The sequence below is a fragment of the Bos indicus genome, chromosome 14, assembly GCF_029378745.1.
Source record: "Bos indicus isolate NIAB-ARS_2022 breed Sahiwal x Tharparkar chromosome 14, NIAB-ARS_B.indTharparkar_mat_pri_1.0, whole genome shotgun sequence".
NCBI lineage: Eukaryota > Metazoa > Chordata > Mammalia > Artiodactyla > Bovidae > Bos > Bos indicus.
In genome coordinates this window covers 4,427,782-4,444,845 of record NC_091773.1, presented here as the reverse complement: position 1 = coordinate 4,444,845, position 17,064 = coordinate 4,427,782, and the positions used below count along the sequence as shown (strand labels likewise).

General features: G+C 54.8%; 1 protein-coding gene across 1 annotated transcript in view; it reads right to left on the bottom strand.

The window, feature by feature from the left end:
• Window positions 1–378: 378 nt before the first annotated feature.
• Window positions 379–17,064, bottom strand: part of COL22A1 (collagen type XXII alpha 1 chain) — a 224,614-nt gene continuing 207,928 nt past the window's right edge. The window contains exons 54-64 of the mRNA XM_070802401.1: window positions 16,838–16,891; window positions 15,464–15,517; window positions 13,490–13,543; window positions 11,759–11,830; window positions 11,568–11,603; window positions 10,497–10,541; window positions 8,464–8,643; window positions 6,792–6,858; window positions 4,123–4,305; window positions 1,841–1,918; window positions 379–1,580 (exon numbers count right to left, since the gene is read on the bottom strand). Of these exons, the coding sequence (XP_070658502.1) occupies window positions 1,390–1,580; window positions 1,841–1,918; window positions 4,123–4,305; window positions 6,792–6,858; window positions 8,464–8,643; window positions 10,497–10,541; window positions 11,568–11,603; window positions 11,759–11,830; window positions 13,490–13,543; window positions 15,464–15,517; window positions 16,838–16,891 (1,014 nt within the window). The 3' untranslated portion in view covers window positions 379–1,389. The remainder of the gene's footprint in view (window positions 1,581–1,840; window positions 1,919–4,122; window positions 4,306–6,791; window positions 6,859–8,463; window positions 8,644–10,496; window positions 10,542–11,567; window positions 11,604–11,758; window positions 11,831–13,489; window positions 13,544–15,463; window positions 15,518–16,837; window positions 16,892–17,064) is intronic.

The window sequence follows — 17,064 nt, the reverse complement described above, 5'->3', positions numbered from 1 at the left end:
TGGTAACAGGTGATGATGGATGATGGCGCCCATCACAATGGTGGTCCTTGGGCCAGGGGGCTGGAATTGGCCTCCAAGCTGCCCCCAGACAGAGCTGTAGGCCTGGACCCTTCACACCCACCCTCATCTGCTGTGAGCATGTGGGGAGGCCCGTCCCCCTGAGGCTGCAGGGTCCACACCCCATAGGAGTTTCCCTGGCTCAGAATCCAGGGAAGGCCCGAGTGACACACTCTTGCTCACACACGTGCACACTGAGCACATGGCCTGAACAGTGGCTTGGTCCGTGCTCCCCGGGGGAAAAATGATGCTTCCCTGGCCTCGAGGGGTCCACGTGGGGAAGATGCTGGTGATAAGGAAGGACCATCACGGAAAGCAAAAGAAAAGGAAACTCGGATTTATTGAGCACCTGTTGAGCTGGGCGAGTCATTCACAAATATACACTCAACGCCAGAAGCTGGAGACACATGCTTCCCAGCTCTGGCCAGCACCCCGGCCAACTGCCCGGCATCAGACACACGGGAGTGGTCTCTGGACCCTCTTATTTCAAAATGAAAGTGAGTGAAACCAACACAGGGGCCACGGAGGAGCCTATCCATGCTCAGAAGCCAAGTGAACACACAGAGGCATCTTTTTCTGTGTCAGCTCCCACATTTTTGGTGCAGACGCTGCGAGATTCCAGGAAGCAGCCTCCAGCCGTGTGCAGTGTCTCCCTTCTGCAGGCTTGGGACCTGGAGGCGCTGAGCCGCTCCCAGAGGACGGACCTGCCCGCTGCTGCGTGCACCCGCCATCCAGAGCAGAGGCTGCGCTTCGTGTCTGCACCTTCCTTCTCTTTCTGCTTCACTTACTTCTCCTGGGAAGCAGCGGCTGTCAGCTAATCTCTCCCTGGGCGACCTCTGAGCACAACCAAGAATAGAAGCCCATTGTCCTCATTTTCTTAAAGTTTCCTTTTGAGGAAAGAGGTAAGTTTGGCAAGTGTCCGGTCAGGGTTTCATAGCACCGAGAGTTTCCTTAGAATTGGCAGCTACACTTCAATCGGGGGCCGTCAGGAGAATGAGAAATGTTCTCTGCCTCACGAATCAGGTTTCCCCAACTTCAGAGCAGAGGGGAAAAACTCGAAAAGCATTACCATATGAAATAACAATAATAATAATTAACAATAATAATATTATAATCTGACCGACCGGCAGCATCTGTTGGTTTTAATAATGTTGAGGTCTCTTAAGAAAAACAAGACAAAAAAAAAAAAAAAAAACACACACACACATGATAAAAGAAAGAAAGGAAAACAAAAACCACATGGCTGAAATGTCTCAAGACCTCTGGCTTCCCATCGGGCTGTGCGTTCAAGTTTCAGAAATCCACCAGCGTCTCCTGGCATCCCGGCATCTTCTAGGGGCCCTTCACGTTACCAGGTCGAGCAGCAGCAAGGCTGGCGAAGTAGGCACACTGTGAGGGGTCGCACTGGCCCGGGGGGCCGGGGGGACCTGGGGGGCCGGGGTGTCCAGCTGGTCCTGTCTCTCCTTGAGGCCCGGGACTCCCGGGAAGCCCATCTTTAGCATAGCCAGGTTCCCCGGGCTGACCTGGACCAAGGAGCAAAAGAAAGAGACGGTGGTTCAAGTTCCTTCCAGAGCACACACAAGCCCTGATGCCACTATTTTCATTCAGAAGTGAGCTGAGGATGCCACAGGCTCAGAGCAAACACCCCACGGTCTGGGCGCCCTGCCTGGAGAGATGAGAATGGTCCCCATGGACATGGTGCAGCCAGATGGCTGCTCTTTGCATCCGACACCCTGGGGCCCGGCCCCTCCCCTACCCCAGACTGCAGCCCAGCCACTCCTACCTGGGATCCCGGGGGGTCCCATCTCGCCTCGGAGGCCAACTCCAGGTGCCCCTGGGTCACCTTTGGCTCCTCGCTCACCTGGTGAGAAAAACACGCGCTTCTGATGCTGGAGACTCACGATGGTGGCAGAGGGAGGGGCCCCACCACGGGGCTGGGGGCAAGGCCAGCACTGTGTCAGACGCCTCGCTCCTGTGCACACACTCATTCATGCACACTCGCACTCGAGCACACACTTGCACTCAGAAATATGCCCATGTGAACACCAAAACAGACACCCCCTCGAAAACATTTGCTCAAATACACATATGCACACATACACATTCACTCAAGTGTGATTACCAATGATACACACACATATGTACACTCACACATATATTATACGAATATGCATATGTCATAAACACATCAAACACAGACACCCAAACGTTCACACTCTCTCCTATACAAACACATATGTCCACACACATCCACTGGCACATGCCTACACGTCCCCGTGTTCTCACAGCATTCCTTCTGAGCCTTTGTCTAGGAGGAGCTGGGTGATAAACAAGCCTGAGTATACGTAAGACACAGCCCTACTCTTGAGAAGCATGAATTCTAAGACAGATGACACAGGACACAAAGAAGACTCTAATAGGAAGCAGAATCAGGTATAAGTCTTAATAATCACAGGAATTTAAAACTCTAACATGTTCAAGAGAAAGAGGGTTCATTCCCCCAGGAGGATATCTGAGACCAGCGAGGAGTTGGGGTTAATACTATACAAACTTGATTAAACTGCCTCGCAGCTTTTTTTTTTTCATCATTCCTTTTCTTTGAGATGTTGTCTCCAGAATATCTCCTGTATGTAGTGTATAACGTTTTCTTTTATAACCCAAACCAAAATTCTGCCAGTCCAGGGAGATTCTAGGCCATTCTTATTTATTGTTCCAGTTACTAAACTCGGTCAGTCGTCTGTCACAGTCTGACTTTTCTGTGCTTTATGCTTGCTTATTGGCATTTATTTAGTAAATTTTGTTTCATGAACCAACAGAAGACAGACTTGGATGCAAACGTTAAAAAAGTTGAGAAGCAGAAACATTACAAGATGATGCTTCTCAGTGAACGAAGAATTAAGGGGGAATTTCCTAGCAGTCCAGTCGTTAGAACTCTGCCCTTTCACTGCCCAGGGTGTGGGTTCAATAATCCCTGGTTGGGAAACTAAGATCCCAGGGGGCATCTGCCCAAAAAAAGAATTAAGGAATGGAAGACTGAAGGAGGGAGACGTGGCAGCTGAGATGACAGCACCGCCTCTCCCCTCCCCCGTGCTTATTCCTTGCTGGACAGAAGGGGTGAACAGCCAGGCTGCTGAATTTGGGCCCGGGTCCTTCCCCGCCCTTCCACATCTGTCCGCCTGCAAAGACAATGCCTTCCTCTGTGCACGGGGCGCTGTTGACGGCGGCAGGCACTGTGCCTTGCAGGACAGGCTCGCTGTGTCCAGCACAGCCACGTCCAGGTCAGGTATGTCCCTGAGAGCTGGAGAGCTGGCAGCCATGTCCAGTTTTAGTTCAAACCACTTTATTCCCATGGAAAAGCGTTACTCGCTCAGTCATGTCTGAGTCTTTGCAACCCCATGGACTGTTGCCCGCCAGGCTCCTCCATCCATGGAATTCTCCAGGCCAGAATACTGGAGTGGGTTGCCATTCCCTTCTCCAGGGGATCTTCCCAACCCAGGGACCAAACCCTGGTCTCCTCCATTGCAGGCGGATTCTTTCCTGTCCAAGTCACCAGGGAAGCCCATGTACAAGTGAAGTGAGTGAAGTCGCTCAGTCGTGTCCAGCTCTTTGCGACCCCGTGGACTGTTGCCCGCCAGGCTCCTCCGTCCATGGGTTTCTCCAGGCAAGAATACTGGAGTGGGGTGCCATTTCCTTCCTCCAGCCCATGTATAGCTGGCATCTGATGCCCGTTTGCCTGGAGATTAAATGTCTTATTCCTCAGTGACCTCTTGAACGGGGAAAGAGAAGACATCCTGTGTACTCCCCGGACCGTGAGCAGTGGAGACAGAGACGGACCAGGATGGGAGGAGGAAACAGACTCGCTCCTCTGGGCAGAAGCATCATTTTGCAAAAACGTCAAGTTTGAAAACCTCTTAGGCAGATGAAGAAACGACACGATGTCAACATGCAGGGTGTTAGCAGGCTGCGGGGGCGGGGAACGGGCTGACTCCTGCATATTCAACGGAGCGTGTGCTGTGCACACTGGTTCCTTCTCTACAAAGCACCTCGTCCCAGCTCCTCACTCACCTTTGGGACCTATGGGGCCAGAGGGTCCCTCCAGACCCCCTTGCCCTGGCCTTCCTGGCTCCCCGACGGGGCCTGCCCGACCTGGAAGCCCATCTTTTCCAGGAGGCCCTGGGGGTCCGGGTCTGCCTTGAGAGGGCTTCGTGTGTGCAGAGGGCATCTGGGCCAGGAGGTAGGCGAGTTTGGCTGTGGAGTAAGAAAAACAGAGAGATGTTTCATGAAGGAGGGATAAAGGACTGAAGATGGGCCAGCAGCGCACTGCAAAGCTCGAGGCAGTAAGAGCTGGGGAATAGCAGCGAGAGAGACACACCAAGAGCGCGCTGCAGGGCGCGTGTCCGTGTGGACGCTGCTCCGGAGCCAGGCAGCTGGGCTGTGGTCCCAGTGCCACCACTGCTGGTGGCATGGCCCTGGGCAAGCCACCTGACCTCTCTTAGCCTTTGCTGCCTTTTCTGCAAAACGGGGGCAATGAAATAAGTCCAACCCCACTGGGCTGGTGGAAGATGGAACCAATGAGACGAGGCATCATGACAGCCCCCGGCACGAGATCCAAGTGGTGCGTGGATGTCGCTGTTCCCCTCGAGGCGGCAATGACAGCAGCAGCAGAAACTGTTGCAACTCTCAGGCTGGGGAAACTGAGGCCAGTGGGGGAGGGTGAGACTTCAGTGGCTTACACAGAGCAACTTAGGGACTTCTCCTAAGCGTGGAATTCCTCATCTATAAATGAAGGGCTGAACGCGATGTCATTAATGATTCTTAGGTGTGTGAAATGTTAAAGATCACAGGCTGATTCCAAACCCAGAGGTCCAGCCGCTGGCCTCCATGCCTTCCTACTGCACGGGGCATACACAGCCCACCCCAGGGCCACCAGGGGCTCTTCCTGTGTTTTCCAGACGATCAGGCCATGCCCTTCACCTGGCAATGGGGAGTGACCAGCCCAGAGAGGCAGTCCTGATGCCCTCCTGGGTCTCAGTGGTAAAACCAAAGCAGAATCAGGTCTCTGACAGCCTGGCGGGGGAGCTTCCGAGTAGCCCCTTCCCCACCCTCCCACATGAGGAAGCGGGAGGGGCGTGCGCCGGAGACCGGGGCACACAGCTGTTCGGCTCACAGCCAGGACACTCTCATCTTGAACGTGGAGCAGATGCTTCTGATGCTTCCTCCTCCCAAGATTGTTTAGAAGAAAGGATTCAGCTCAGCAGATGCTCCATCTGAACTCATTCAAAACAGGACTCGTCTCTGCCCAGGGGCTGGAAACTCCTCGTGTGCCCGATAAATCTAACATCCAGAAGAAAGGCTGTAGATGGGGATGCTCACACACGGGCGACCTCAGGACTGCCCCGCCCAGGGGGAGTCACCATTCCAGCCTCTGGTATCCTTCCTTTCTTCACCCTCCTTACCACCAGCCCAGCTCTGTGCTGTCCTCTCCAGGGAATGGTCTCTGGTTCTCCTGGGCAGGGAAGACGGACCACACTCACTCGCCTGGATACCCCACAAGGGCATTGAGACAGTCATTGTGTTCTGTGCTGCATCCACAGACCCAGTGCAGAGTCTCGAATGTGCCAGGAGGAATATTTCACTGTCTGAGACCTGACCACGTGAATTAATGTGCCCTTCCCCTTTGCCCACCCGTGCCTGGTAATGGTGGTGGGTTTCCGATCTTCCCTAGCCCAGAGTGGTTTGTGACTTTCTTCTCCTAACAGTTTCCAACACAGAGGGCAGGCGGAGATGAGATGGGAGAGGATGCAGTGGCTAAGAGCCTGGACTCTGCAGCCTGGCTGCCTGGTTAGACACTCACCAGCTCTGCAGCCTCGGGCAGGTTACTTAGCGTCTCTGATTTAACCCTCATCCATGGCTCAAGAGCTCACAGAGGCTTCCTTACGTCAGTAAACACGTGTGGGTTCTGAGAACTCCACCTGACGTGGAGCTGGCCCTACATACTGGTGCTATGACTATTACCTCCCCACCCCTCCCTTCCTGAGCACCTGCTCTGTATGGGGCCCATGCAAGACTGGGATTTCACAAAGAATCCTACACAGGAGAATTACAAGGATTCTAGTTCCTTGAAAGCACAGTGTGTTCCAGCTCCCATTAGGGTCTCTGCACATGCTGTGTCTAAGGTCTGGAGTCTGGTCCTTGGTGTCAGCTCCCACGGCCCCTCCTCCAGGAAGCCTTCCCTCACCTGCTCCCCACCCTCTCTGAAATCTTAGTTTCTTCCCCCGTCCTCCTCTGTGTCCTCTGTGTCACATTAAATCACGGGCATTTTCTTACTATACCGAAGTCATCTTGCCTGTGCCTCTGTCTCCTGTTCTGGGCTGTGAGTTCTACAAGAGCCATTGCAGGCCTGCCAGAGCTCCTTGTTGATTAGATAAACCACTGAATGCACAGAGAAGTGCTCATGGCAAGGCTGGTTCTGTAGGTGGTGAGCTCCCCTTCCTGGAGGTAATCAAGCAGCCATAGCTCAAGCGGCCCCAAAGAGCGCCTTGGAGCGGGATCTGTGTCAGAAGAGGCTGGAGGGAGCCTACAAGGTGCACCTCTGTGCTGACTTCTGCAGGAGCCGCCCTGAGGCTGCCTTTACCAAGCCAGGCTGCAGAGGTCCCGAAGGAGAAGTGAACGGACTACCGCCCAGGCTTACAGAGCATCTAGGACCCGATGCTGTGAAAAAGCCAGCGACTCACTTTCCAGCTGTTTCTCCAGTTCCTCTTGGATGAGCCGCCGCAGGATGTCCATGGATGGAGACTCGCCCTGGGAAGAGGGAGGGAAGGTGGAATTACTCACCTTCCTAGGACCACCTGCCTCCCGAGACCCAGAGTGCTCAGGAAACCAAGACGGCCACAGCCACGCAGACCACAGCTCCCTAGTCCAATCCCTTTAACACCTAGAACCATCTCCCCACCCCCTGCCACGCAGGCAGCATCATTGCGTCTTGCATGGTGACCTGGATGCCTTTCTCCCTGAAGCCCCTGCTCCCTCTCCTTCCTGCACAAACCCCCTCCCCAGCCCTGGACCCGGGAGGCCTGACTCTGAGCCTCTCCGGGCTGAAGTCCCCCCACCTGCAGGGCCAGCTCGCAGGCTGCCCCCGCGCTACCTCAGGCTTGCCTTCCTCCCACTGGCCACGTGGTGGCTCTGGTGTCTGGCCTGCCCCGCTGGCCCCACAGGGTGTCTGCTCACACAAACGATGAGCAGTCAGCGGAGCAGAGCCCTGCCTCCAGGCCCCCACTGCTACATGCAGCTCTTAGAGTGATCCGTGAGAGCAGACCTCATGCCATGTCGGGCTCCTCCCTGGTCGTCAGAGCCCTTCCGGGAGGCGTCCACTCCCAAGGGTTGGGGTGTTTACTGTGCTCATCGCTGCAGCCCCAGCATTGGGCTTACAGTCTTATTTCCCTTTTTTCCTTTCTGGCCAATGACCCTTTATCTTACTCCCAGAATTCCCATTACTATCCAGAGCAGCAGGACACGCGGCAAAGACTCGGTGGGTGGAGGCACTCTGGAAGCCCACTGAGTCTGCGAGCACCCACATTTGGCTGAAGGACAGGACCTGGCTGCCCGGCCTCTCCAGGGGGGTGAAACCCAGGCTGACCGCAGAGCCCCGCAGGAACAGGGCCAGAGCCTCAGAACAGGCGGGACACGGGACCCGGGCCTGTGCTCTGGGCCACAGGAGGGGCCCCCGAGGACCACGCAGGCTGCAAAGTGGGGGTGGGGAGATCACATGGACCTGCAACCAGCCCCCAGGGACGGGCCCACCAAGCCCTCCCTGACACACTACAGCCAGCGTGTCCCTGTGTTGCAAGACTGTGTCACGTTAAGAGCTTGGCCACAAGAAACACTGTGTTCAGAGAAAAAAACAAACTGCTCTCAACAAGCCTTTCCTTTTGCACTTGGGAAAAGCTAGACCCAGAGGGAAGACCAAGCACCCCAGACAGCAGACAGGAGGGAGACTAGAGCCGGGTGTCGGATGGACGGGGAAGGAGCCGTCCCCATGGGGAAGCTTGGGTCACTGGGAGCCTCTGCATCTTCTCGACTGCCTGTTGCACAGGGTCCTGGGCAAACAGCATCACCGCCCGGAGTGAAGCCTGGACCACGGGGACAGAGGGACTCTATCCCCAAGCCCTTCGTAAGCCACATGTGTCATTTCACTTAACCATCACAGCCAGCCTGTCGGGAGAGAGGCATCCTCGTCCCTTTTGGGAGGGACGGGAGGGCAGGCTCAGAGAGGACAAGTAGGGGTCAGCCCTCGCTCACACAGGTCACCAGTACCTGCAATCTTGCCCCTCTGGAGCCCACACACCTCTCTGGCTTCCCCTGAGACCCTAAGGAGCCCCAAGTTTGAGGCATCGCCCACACGCTTACCCTTAGCCCTGGAAATCCTGGCTGGCCCGGAGGCCCTGGGGGACCGGCCGGCCCGCTCTCCCCAGGTGGCCCCTGGGGGCCCATGAGGCCTGTGTGACCCTTGTGGCCTGGGGTCCCGGGGTCGCCGGGCTGGCCCTTGCCACCGGGAGGGCCTTTGTCACCTTTGATGCCAGGATCTCCCTAGAGGAGGCAAGAAGAGCATCCGTGAGCAAAGGTTAGAAGGCACCCCCAGGCCGGACATGCCCCAGGCTGCAGGAGGGACCCCCGGGCCCGGGTCCTCAGTGCGGGAGAGGAGACCTCAGTCTTGCAAGGCCCGTGACGCTGCGCTGGTGCAGACAGGACTCGGGGCCCAGACGGACAAAGCTGTGCCCCTACGTCACGCAGGTCTGCCGGGGATGAGGTGCGGACTTTCAGATCCCAGTCTCATCTCCTCCCAGCAGAGAAGGCCAGCGCAGTGATGAAACCATCTGCCATATACATGCTTATATGGAAAAGCGTAAAGAGTGGTGGAAAAAGTCTGATAGGTTTCGGGGGGTTTACATAAAAGGTATATGCATATTTACACGTGCACGCCCACCTGGTTCTGAGCACTTGGGTTCCAGAAAGGTACAAGCAAGTGTACAGAGACAGACCCAAGAAAAGCGTGCTGGATGGGCACCTAGTCTCCACTGCATTCACTTGTTTTTTTTCAATTTATATTGTTTAACTGTATCACTTTTCAACAGAAACAGTAAGAAGAGTGAGTTAAAAAATGAATGCAGCCAGATTTGAGGAGGGTCTCCTAAATTTCTCCCACGTGATGGGTTTTATGGGGGCGTTGTCATCTGTGGGTGGTCTCCAGTGTGGGGGTCTGGGAGGGTCCCTTTCATGCATCTCAGTGCCAAGGCCTGTGGTACAGCGTTTCCTATTTATTCCACATCTCTATATCCCTCTGCGGTGAGAGGACCTGTCCCATATTTCAAATGTTCCAGAGTGGAAGGCGTGAGGAGCCTGACTGCTGTCTGGCAACCTTCCACAAAACCACTTAATGGGGGGAGGCAACTTCTTTATTGACTGGGTATTAGAGAAGCTTCTATTGATTAAGTATTAGAGAAGGTTCATGGTCTGAATTTCCCGGCTCCCAACCAAAACTCCAGCATGTGGCAGCTCCGGCCAGCTCCTGGCTGGCAGGACCCTCACTGTCTTCACAGCCACAGCCCCAGCCCCTGGGTCCATCCTCAGGGACCAACAACCACGAGAATCACAGTCGCTGGGAAGGAGGAGGGCGAGAGATCCAGGTGGGGTGAGAATCCCCAACCTCTCAGCTTCCATTTCTCTCTAGTCTGCAGAGGAAACCAGTCCACACCCGTCCAACTTGCAAGGAAAGCAGAGATAAACTCTGTGGGACCACGGGAAAAAACCCAGGGCGGGTATGGGATGGCAGTGCCTTCCGTGTCGGGCAGCAGTGGGACCCTGTGATGGCCAGCCACATGGAGGACTGTTTAATTTCTCTGGAGGGAACAGCGGTTGTTATGGGTGAGAGAACGCCCCCTCCCCCCACCAGTGTTTCTTCCAAAACAGAATTGATTTTTTACCCTGTTTTTTGTTTTTTTTTTTTTTTTGAGGAATGCAATGTAAAGAAAAGCTTTCTGAGCACAGCGCCAAGACGATTCATTATGGGAAAATCTGTTCCCTTGTCACCTCCAGGGACAGAGCTGGTTCTTGGCAAACTGGCACTTCGGGCTCCAAGCATGTCATGCACAGGCTTCCACGCACGGGGAGGAGACGGGGAGATTTGTCAGAGTCTGGGCATGCTTGCCTCTGAATGTGTAATTGCAATGATTTTACTCCTTAAAATAACAACCATGAAAACCACAACAAAACCCCAACAACAGGAAAAACCTCCTGCTGTGGGCTCATGACTGTTGCGGGGGGAAAGAGAACAGGGAAGCCCCCACAAGCTGCTCCCCTGGGTGGGCAGCTTCCCAAAGCCCTGGACACAGGCCCCTTGCCCCCAGGAAGGTCGCCTGCACGTGACCACGTGTCCCACTCACCCTTTCTCCTCTGAGTCCTGGCTCTCCTGGCTTCCCAGGTGCCCCCTGCAATGAAAGCAAAGGAGAGCAGTCACTTCACCAGGGGCATCTCTGTCCTTCTTAGTCCTTGCTGCCTGCGGAGGACAGGGGGTCCTCCAAGAGTCCCGCTCCTGCCTGGTCATAACCCCCTCTCTTATGTACCCATCACCTTCGCCTGGCAGTTCCTGAAACATGCCACATTTTCTCCCCAATGCTTCACATGTGCCGAGCGGTCTTTTCCTAAAGCCCTTACCTGTCTCCTCCACCCCTTCCCACCCCTGCCCCTGCTCATCCTGACCAGGGCCGGGGCATCTCTGCTGACACAGCCAGGGGAGGACAGAGCTGAGGCTTGAGCTGGAAACTGACATCATGCTGCTGGGTGGGGAAGGACCATGGTGGGGCAAGGCTGGACATGAGAAGTCAGTTAGGAGGTCCCTGCAAATGCCCAGGGGAGAGATGACGATGGTCTCAAGCAGGTCTCTTAGTGGGAGAGATGGAGAGAGCTGGACAGAGCTGAGAGGTACTTGGGAGTCCGAACGGACACGTCTTGTTAATAAACAGGACTTGCTGATGGGCTGGGTGCAGACCGATAAGTGAGAGATGTATCAAGATGGGACCCCGGGACCGGCTCCCACGCAGAGTGAAAACACGGACCTTTGTTGACTAAGCACCAGGGGGACCTCCCTGGGGGTCTAGTGGATAAGACGCTGAGCTCCCAATGCTGGGGTCTTGGGTTTGATCCCTGGTCAGGGAACTGGATGCCACATGCTGCAGCTACGAAGCGAAGACCCCATGTGCTGTAACTAAGACTAGGTCAGCCAGATAAACAAACATTAAAAAATAAAATAAAAAGAAGGCACTAGGATCTCAGGACAGTGATGGCAGAATGCAGAAGCAAGTGCGGGCGCCCTGCTACGCCGAGGGCCACCTGCAGACACCACGCGGCAGAGCACGCAGCACACCACCAGCCGACAGCACGCGCCACCCGCTGATGACGAGGCCCCGTGTCTCCCGCAGGAACAGGCCCCAGGGGAACAGGGCTGCGGCACTCACCTCCTTGCCTGGGACTCCTTTCTCGCCTGGCTCCCCCTACAACACAAAACAAGTATCCTTTAGCTGCACGGCTGCATCAGCATGTTGCACGCAACACGAGTGCCTTTAAAACAGACACTTTGGCCCGAGTCGTCTCGAGCAACAGCAATCAAGGGTCCCGCCAAGGAGACCCTGACAGGGTCCCTGCTCACCTGAGGCCCCCGGGGACCCAGGAAGCCCGGGAGCCCTGGGCTGCCGTTTTCTCCTTTGGTTCCCTTCTGGCCCTGCGGAGGGAAAACGGGGCAGTCACTCTTCAAGCTCAAGGGCCAACTCAAGAAGGTTCAGAAATCTCGTAGCCCCTCTGTACTCTGCAGGCCTGGCATGTGAACAAAAGAAAAGACAACCCTTTTCCTGGAATGAAAGGGCTGGGTTAGGGAGAGAAGCTGTGCTGAGAATCCCACCCATGGGTGGGGGACAGGAGAATTTCCTGTGAATAGTCAACGGCCTTCCCATTCAGAGCAACAGAAACACAAAGGGACAAACATGTAACAAAACCCCTTGATGGGGACGGGCTTCCCTGGTGGCTTCGTCAGTAAAGAATCTGACTGCCAAGCAGGAGGTGCAGGTTCGATCCCTGGGTCGGGAAGATCCTCTGGAGAAGGAAATGGCAACCCCCTTCAGTATTTTTGCCTGGGAAAAAATCCCATGGAGAGAGGAGCCTGGTGGGCTACAGTCCATGGGGTCCTAAGAGCCAGACAAAACTCAGTTACTAAGCCACCACACTTGACATGTGTGGGGCCCCTCTAAGTGACCTCCCCAGAGAGGCGGAGTTCCTCTTCCCAATCGGTCAGCGATTCTCACGGTTTGGCTCACTTTTGGGGGCAAAGTGTGTGGGAATCTTTCAGCTTCAACCTTTCTGGGAAGCCACCAAATGTGGGTCAGCCCGTCTGCAGCCAGCTCTGCGCTGAGGTGGATCAGCCTTGTGACACGATCCTTCCTGTCTGAGATGTCTCAGCATAGCTGACAAGACTCTGTGATGGTTCCTACACGGCTGTCCCTGGTCCAACAGGAAGATGGGGCTCTACCGGGCACCCAGGTGCCTGGTCTGCTTGGGAATGATGGCTCTCCCAGGAGGCAGGATTTGCAGAGCTACCACCAGGAGGGTTCCTGGCAAACCAGGATGCACTGCTCATCCTGATTTCCACAGTGACAACAGTTAGCCAGCCAGATGGGTCTGCCCATTGCTCCGTGCAGTTACTGCTTGAGTACCAAACTATGAGGATGGCCATCTCAAGAGGATTGCCAATTTTAGCTAATAAATCTACTGTAAGGCTGGGGTGGGAGAAGACGAGTGGACAGGCGTTGACTTACCCAACCCTAGGCTTCATCAAAGACCTGTCTTCTCCACCACGTCTCGCCATCTACCAGACCTGAACCCTAAATCCTGAATCCACTATCCAGGGATGAGGACACTGCTCAAGGCCTGCTCTTTCTACTCCCCGCCCATTGTTCCTTCTTGTTCTCCCCTTTTCCCACCTCCCAACCAGCAGCAGGATCCTCTTCAGCCCACTCTGGGTTACATTCAGCCCCACGATGCATGATGCCTACCCTCTCTCATATGTTAGGGGTCGTGGGCCTGACCCTGTCCTTCCATCCTCTAAAGGCATCAAACAACTAACTTGCACTCTTAATACACTTTAAAAATTCTTTAATAGTTTTTTTTTTTCCTATTGGATGCCTATGGTTGTAGACCACAGAGTTAAGCGCGTAATCACATGAAAGAGGTCCTTCCTGGATCCTCTTGCCTCCAGCCTATTCCTACCATCCAAATACCATGTTTCCCCACTGAGGCTTCTGGGAACAGAGACCAGACAGGCTGATGTAAACCACACACCCTTCCAAAGCTTGCCCTGATTGCATCACAGCCGAGGGACAGTACTCACAGGGCTTCCTGGGGTGCCAGGCTCTCCCGGTGATCCAGGTGACCCACTCTTACCCTGATGGAAGAAACAGCAGTGAGGGTTCTGCTGGGACGTTCTGCCATGGCACAGGGCACAGGGCACAGGTCACAGGGCAGGACGCAGGGACAGAGACTGCTGGACGTGGAGGGCCGGTCTCACACAGAGCCGTGACTTGGACCAGCATGGCTCCACGTGCTTCCTTAGAGGCTGCTTATCAACCCTATGGGGCTTCCCTGGTGGCTCAGATGGTAAAGACTCTGCCTGCAGTGCAGGAGACCTATGTTCGATCCCTGGGCTGGGAAGATCCCCTGGAGAAGGGAAAGTCTACCCACTCCAGGATTCTTGCCTGGAGAATCCCATTAATAGAGGAGCCTGGGGGGTTACAGCATGGAGCTTGGGATATTTAACTCATAATAAATGATAAATACTTAAATGAGTTCACGTGCATGAAAAATCCTGGGCTGGTGACTGCTGCCTGGAGCACAGGCATGGTAAATCTTCGGGACCACATTTGCTGACTTATCCATTCATCCTCCCACTCAGATGCTGACTTAAGGAACAAACAAAAGTGCTCACATCCCTGGAGGCCTGGTCTCAGCTGGGGATGCATGTTCCTGCCTTTATGCCCTCCTCCTTCTCTGTGAGGGGCACCGCTGACTGCGTGGATAGAGAGATCAGATAACATGGCAGGTGCAGCATCACGTGGCCACTGGATGGAAGGTCCCCGCATTCCAGATTCCAGGACAGACTCATAACCGTAACATGCTCTAACTTGATGGGCATTTTGTGCCCAAAACTCATAGTCCCTCCTGCTGCCAATCCATAGGCTGAAGTCCTAATCCCAGGGGTGTCAGACTTTGGCCTGATTTGGAAATATGGTCACTGAATATGTAATTCATTAAGGTGAGGTCACACAGGAATGGGGTGGGCCCCTAATCCAATATGACTGGTGTCTTCATAAAAAGGGGATAATTGGACCAGAGAAATGTCACAGGGAGAAAACCATGTGAAGATGGAGGTGGAGGCTAGGGTGATGCTTCTAGAAGCCAAGGAATGTCAGAGGCTGCTTGCAAACCACCAGAGGTTCAGAGAGCCATTCAAGGCTCTCCCTCGCAGCCTTGGAAGGAACCAACTCTACTGGGACCTTGACCTTGGACTCCTAGGCCACAGAACACTGAGATGATGAATGTCTTAGATTTCTAGCCTCCATAACTGAGGGATAATACATTTCTGTTGCTTAAGCCACTGTGTTTTCGGTCCGTTTGCTACGACAGCCCTAGTGAATGAATACAGAGCACACTCAAACCCCAGGATTCCTAAAGTTGGCTCATGATTCAGGGTTGGGGGCTGTTATAGTGCCCCAGCCATGCCAAGTGGCCCTTTTTTAGTATCTGAATTGTGGGTAGGTGGTCCCAGACAAGAGCCTGGGGAGTGTGTGCTGGGCCACAAGGGTGGGCTTAGGGCAGCGGCTATTTACCAACTGCTAAGACATTTTGAGGGCTTCCCTCATAGCTCAGTTAGTAAAGAATCCGCCTGCAATGCGGGAGACCTGGGTTTGATCCCTGGGTTGGGAAGATTCCCTGCAGAAGGGAAAGGCGACCCACTCCAGTATTCTGTATGGAGAATTCCATACAGTCCATGTGGTCACAAAGAGTCGGACATGACTGAGCAATTTTCACTTCACTTCACTTCAAGACATTTTGAAATGAGATGGTTGGATGGCATCACCCACTTAATGGACATGAGTTTGAGCAAACTCCAGTAGAAAGTGAAGGACAGGGAAGCCTGGCGTGCTGCAGTCCATGGGGTTGCAAAGAGTTGGACACGACTGAACAACAAGACATTTTGTCATTTTTTAATGACACACAGGGCTGTACCAGGATGAACCAACCAAATATCACCATGGTAACAGGCCTGACAAAGCACGGAGCAGATCGCCCTCAAGGCAAAACTCACCGGTAGGCCCCTCAGTCCTTGGGGACCCTGTGGCCCTGTAGGTCCAGTGTCACCCTGGAACAGAGAGAGGTCACGTCACCCCAGACTCGCTGCATGAACATGGTGGAAGCAGACTTCCCCCCGGTGCCCTAGGGACCCAACAAACGGGGCCCAACGTGTCTCATCACCAATCACCAGCTGTTCCCCGGGCACAGCTCACTTCCTGCAGGTAAGTCCTCATTTGTACACTTGCTGACTTAATTTACTTGGATAGACCTGGCCCACCCGGACACATGGGGATCTCGGGGGCTCTACCTGGAGCTAAGGGACGTGACAGGGAAAAGAACTTTCCTTGGCGTCCCATCTCTGAGTCGCTGGTCAGTCACCTGTGGCCACTCCTGCCTCAGTCTCCACAGTAAGAAAAATGCCATTGGAAGGTCTACAGAAACTTCCAGGGTGCCGAGCAGCGGGGACTCACCACTGCCTCCCACACGGTCTTTCCGGCAGCCTCCTAACCGGGGTATAAATCTCCTCATATTATAAATGAAAAAGACAGAAGCTTGGCCATACTCCTACACAAATTAGACTGTACAACACCCTAAAAAAATGGGAGTTTTACATGAAAAGAGAGAGCTGAGCAGCAGGGAGGCAGGCACTTGTACCACGAGCAGGCCTCCGGAGCCTGTCCCCACTGCACCCTGAACTGCTGGGCGACCTGAACCCTCCACCCCCTGCCCAGGGGGCTTCTCTCACACCCTCTACTATAAACTGGAGCGAGAGGGGTCAGGGAGCTCAGGATTCTCAACCTGCCTTTCAACACCGAGAAGCACCCTTGGGGGACAGGGCGGGGGAGAGGCCTCACTCCAGTCAATGCAGCTGCCCTGCTTTGATCTGCCTGCAGGGCCCCCGTGTACCAGACAGGTGGGTTTATGGAATGGATCCCACTGCTAAGGAAAAGCACAAGAAGAGCTAGATCCTTTCCAACTCCAGCGTCTCATGACCACAGATCAGCCGAGATGACAATGTACACCAAGAGCCAGGGTGGGGGGCACACATCACCAGGGCTTAAAGCCAGGTCCTGAAGGGTGCCAGGGGCTGGGCACGGGGCCACCTGGGACCTCAGGACTGCAAGCCAGTGCTCCTGACCAGACACTCACGTCCAGGAGGCCGAGCCGTGTCCACACACGTCGGACGGCCCTGTGGGGAGGGCTCAGGCGGCCCTCAGTGCCAGCAGGCAGGACATCGCCCAGAGAGTCTCACAATCCACCTGTGACTCCCTCCATGGTGGTACCCGCTCCCCTGCCCAAGTTCTAAGTGTCTCCTGGTCCTTGTCTAAACTATCAACACCCCTCCACCCATAGGCCCAGCCAGGACCCACTGGACACCCGCACTCACGTCTTTCCCTGGTGACCCCTCCCGGCCAGGGGGCCCCGTGGCGCCAGGCTCTCCCTAGGAAAAGCAGAAACACAACAGCTGCTGTTACAGAGAGAAATGTGGAACACCAGGGTCCCAGCCGCCAGGCCTCGGAGCACAGGAGGAGGAAGACCAGGAGGACCGCCTCCGCAAAAGCATCCCCACCCCAGGTCCTGGCCCCCAAGTGGAGTCTGCAGTGCCCCTCTAGG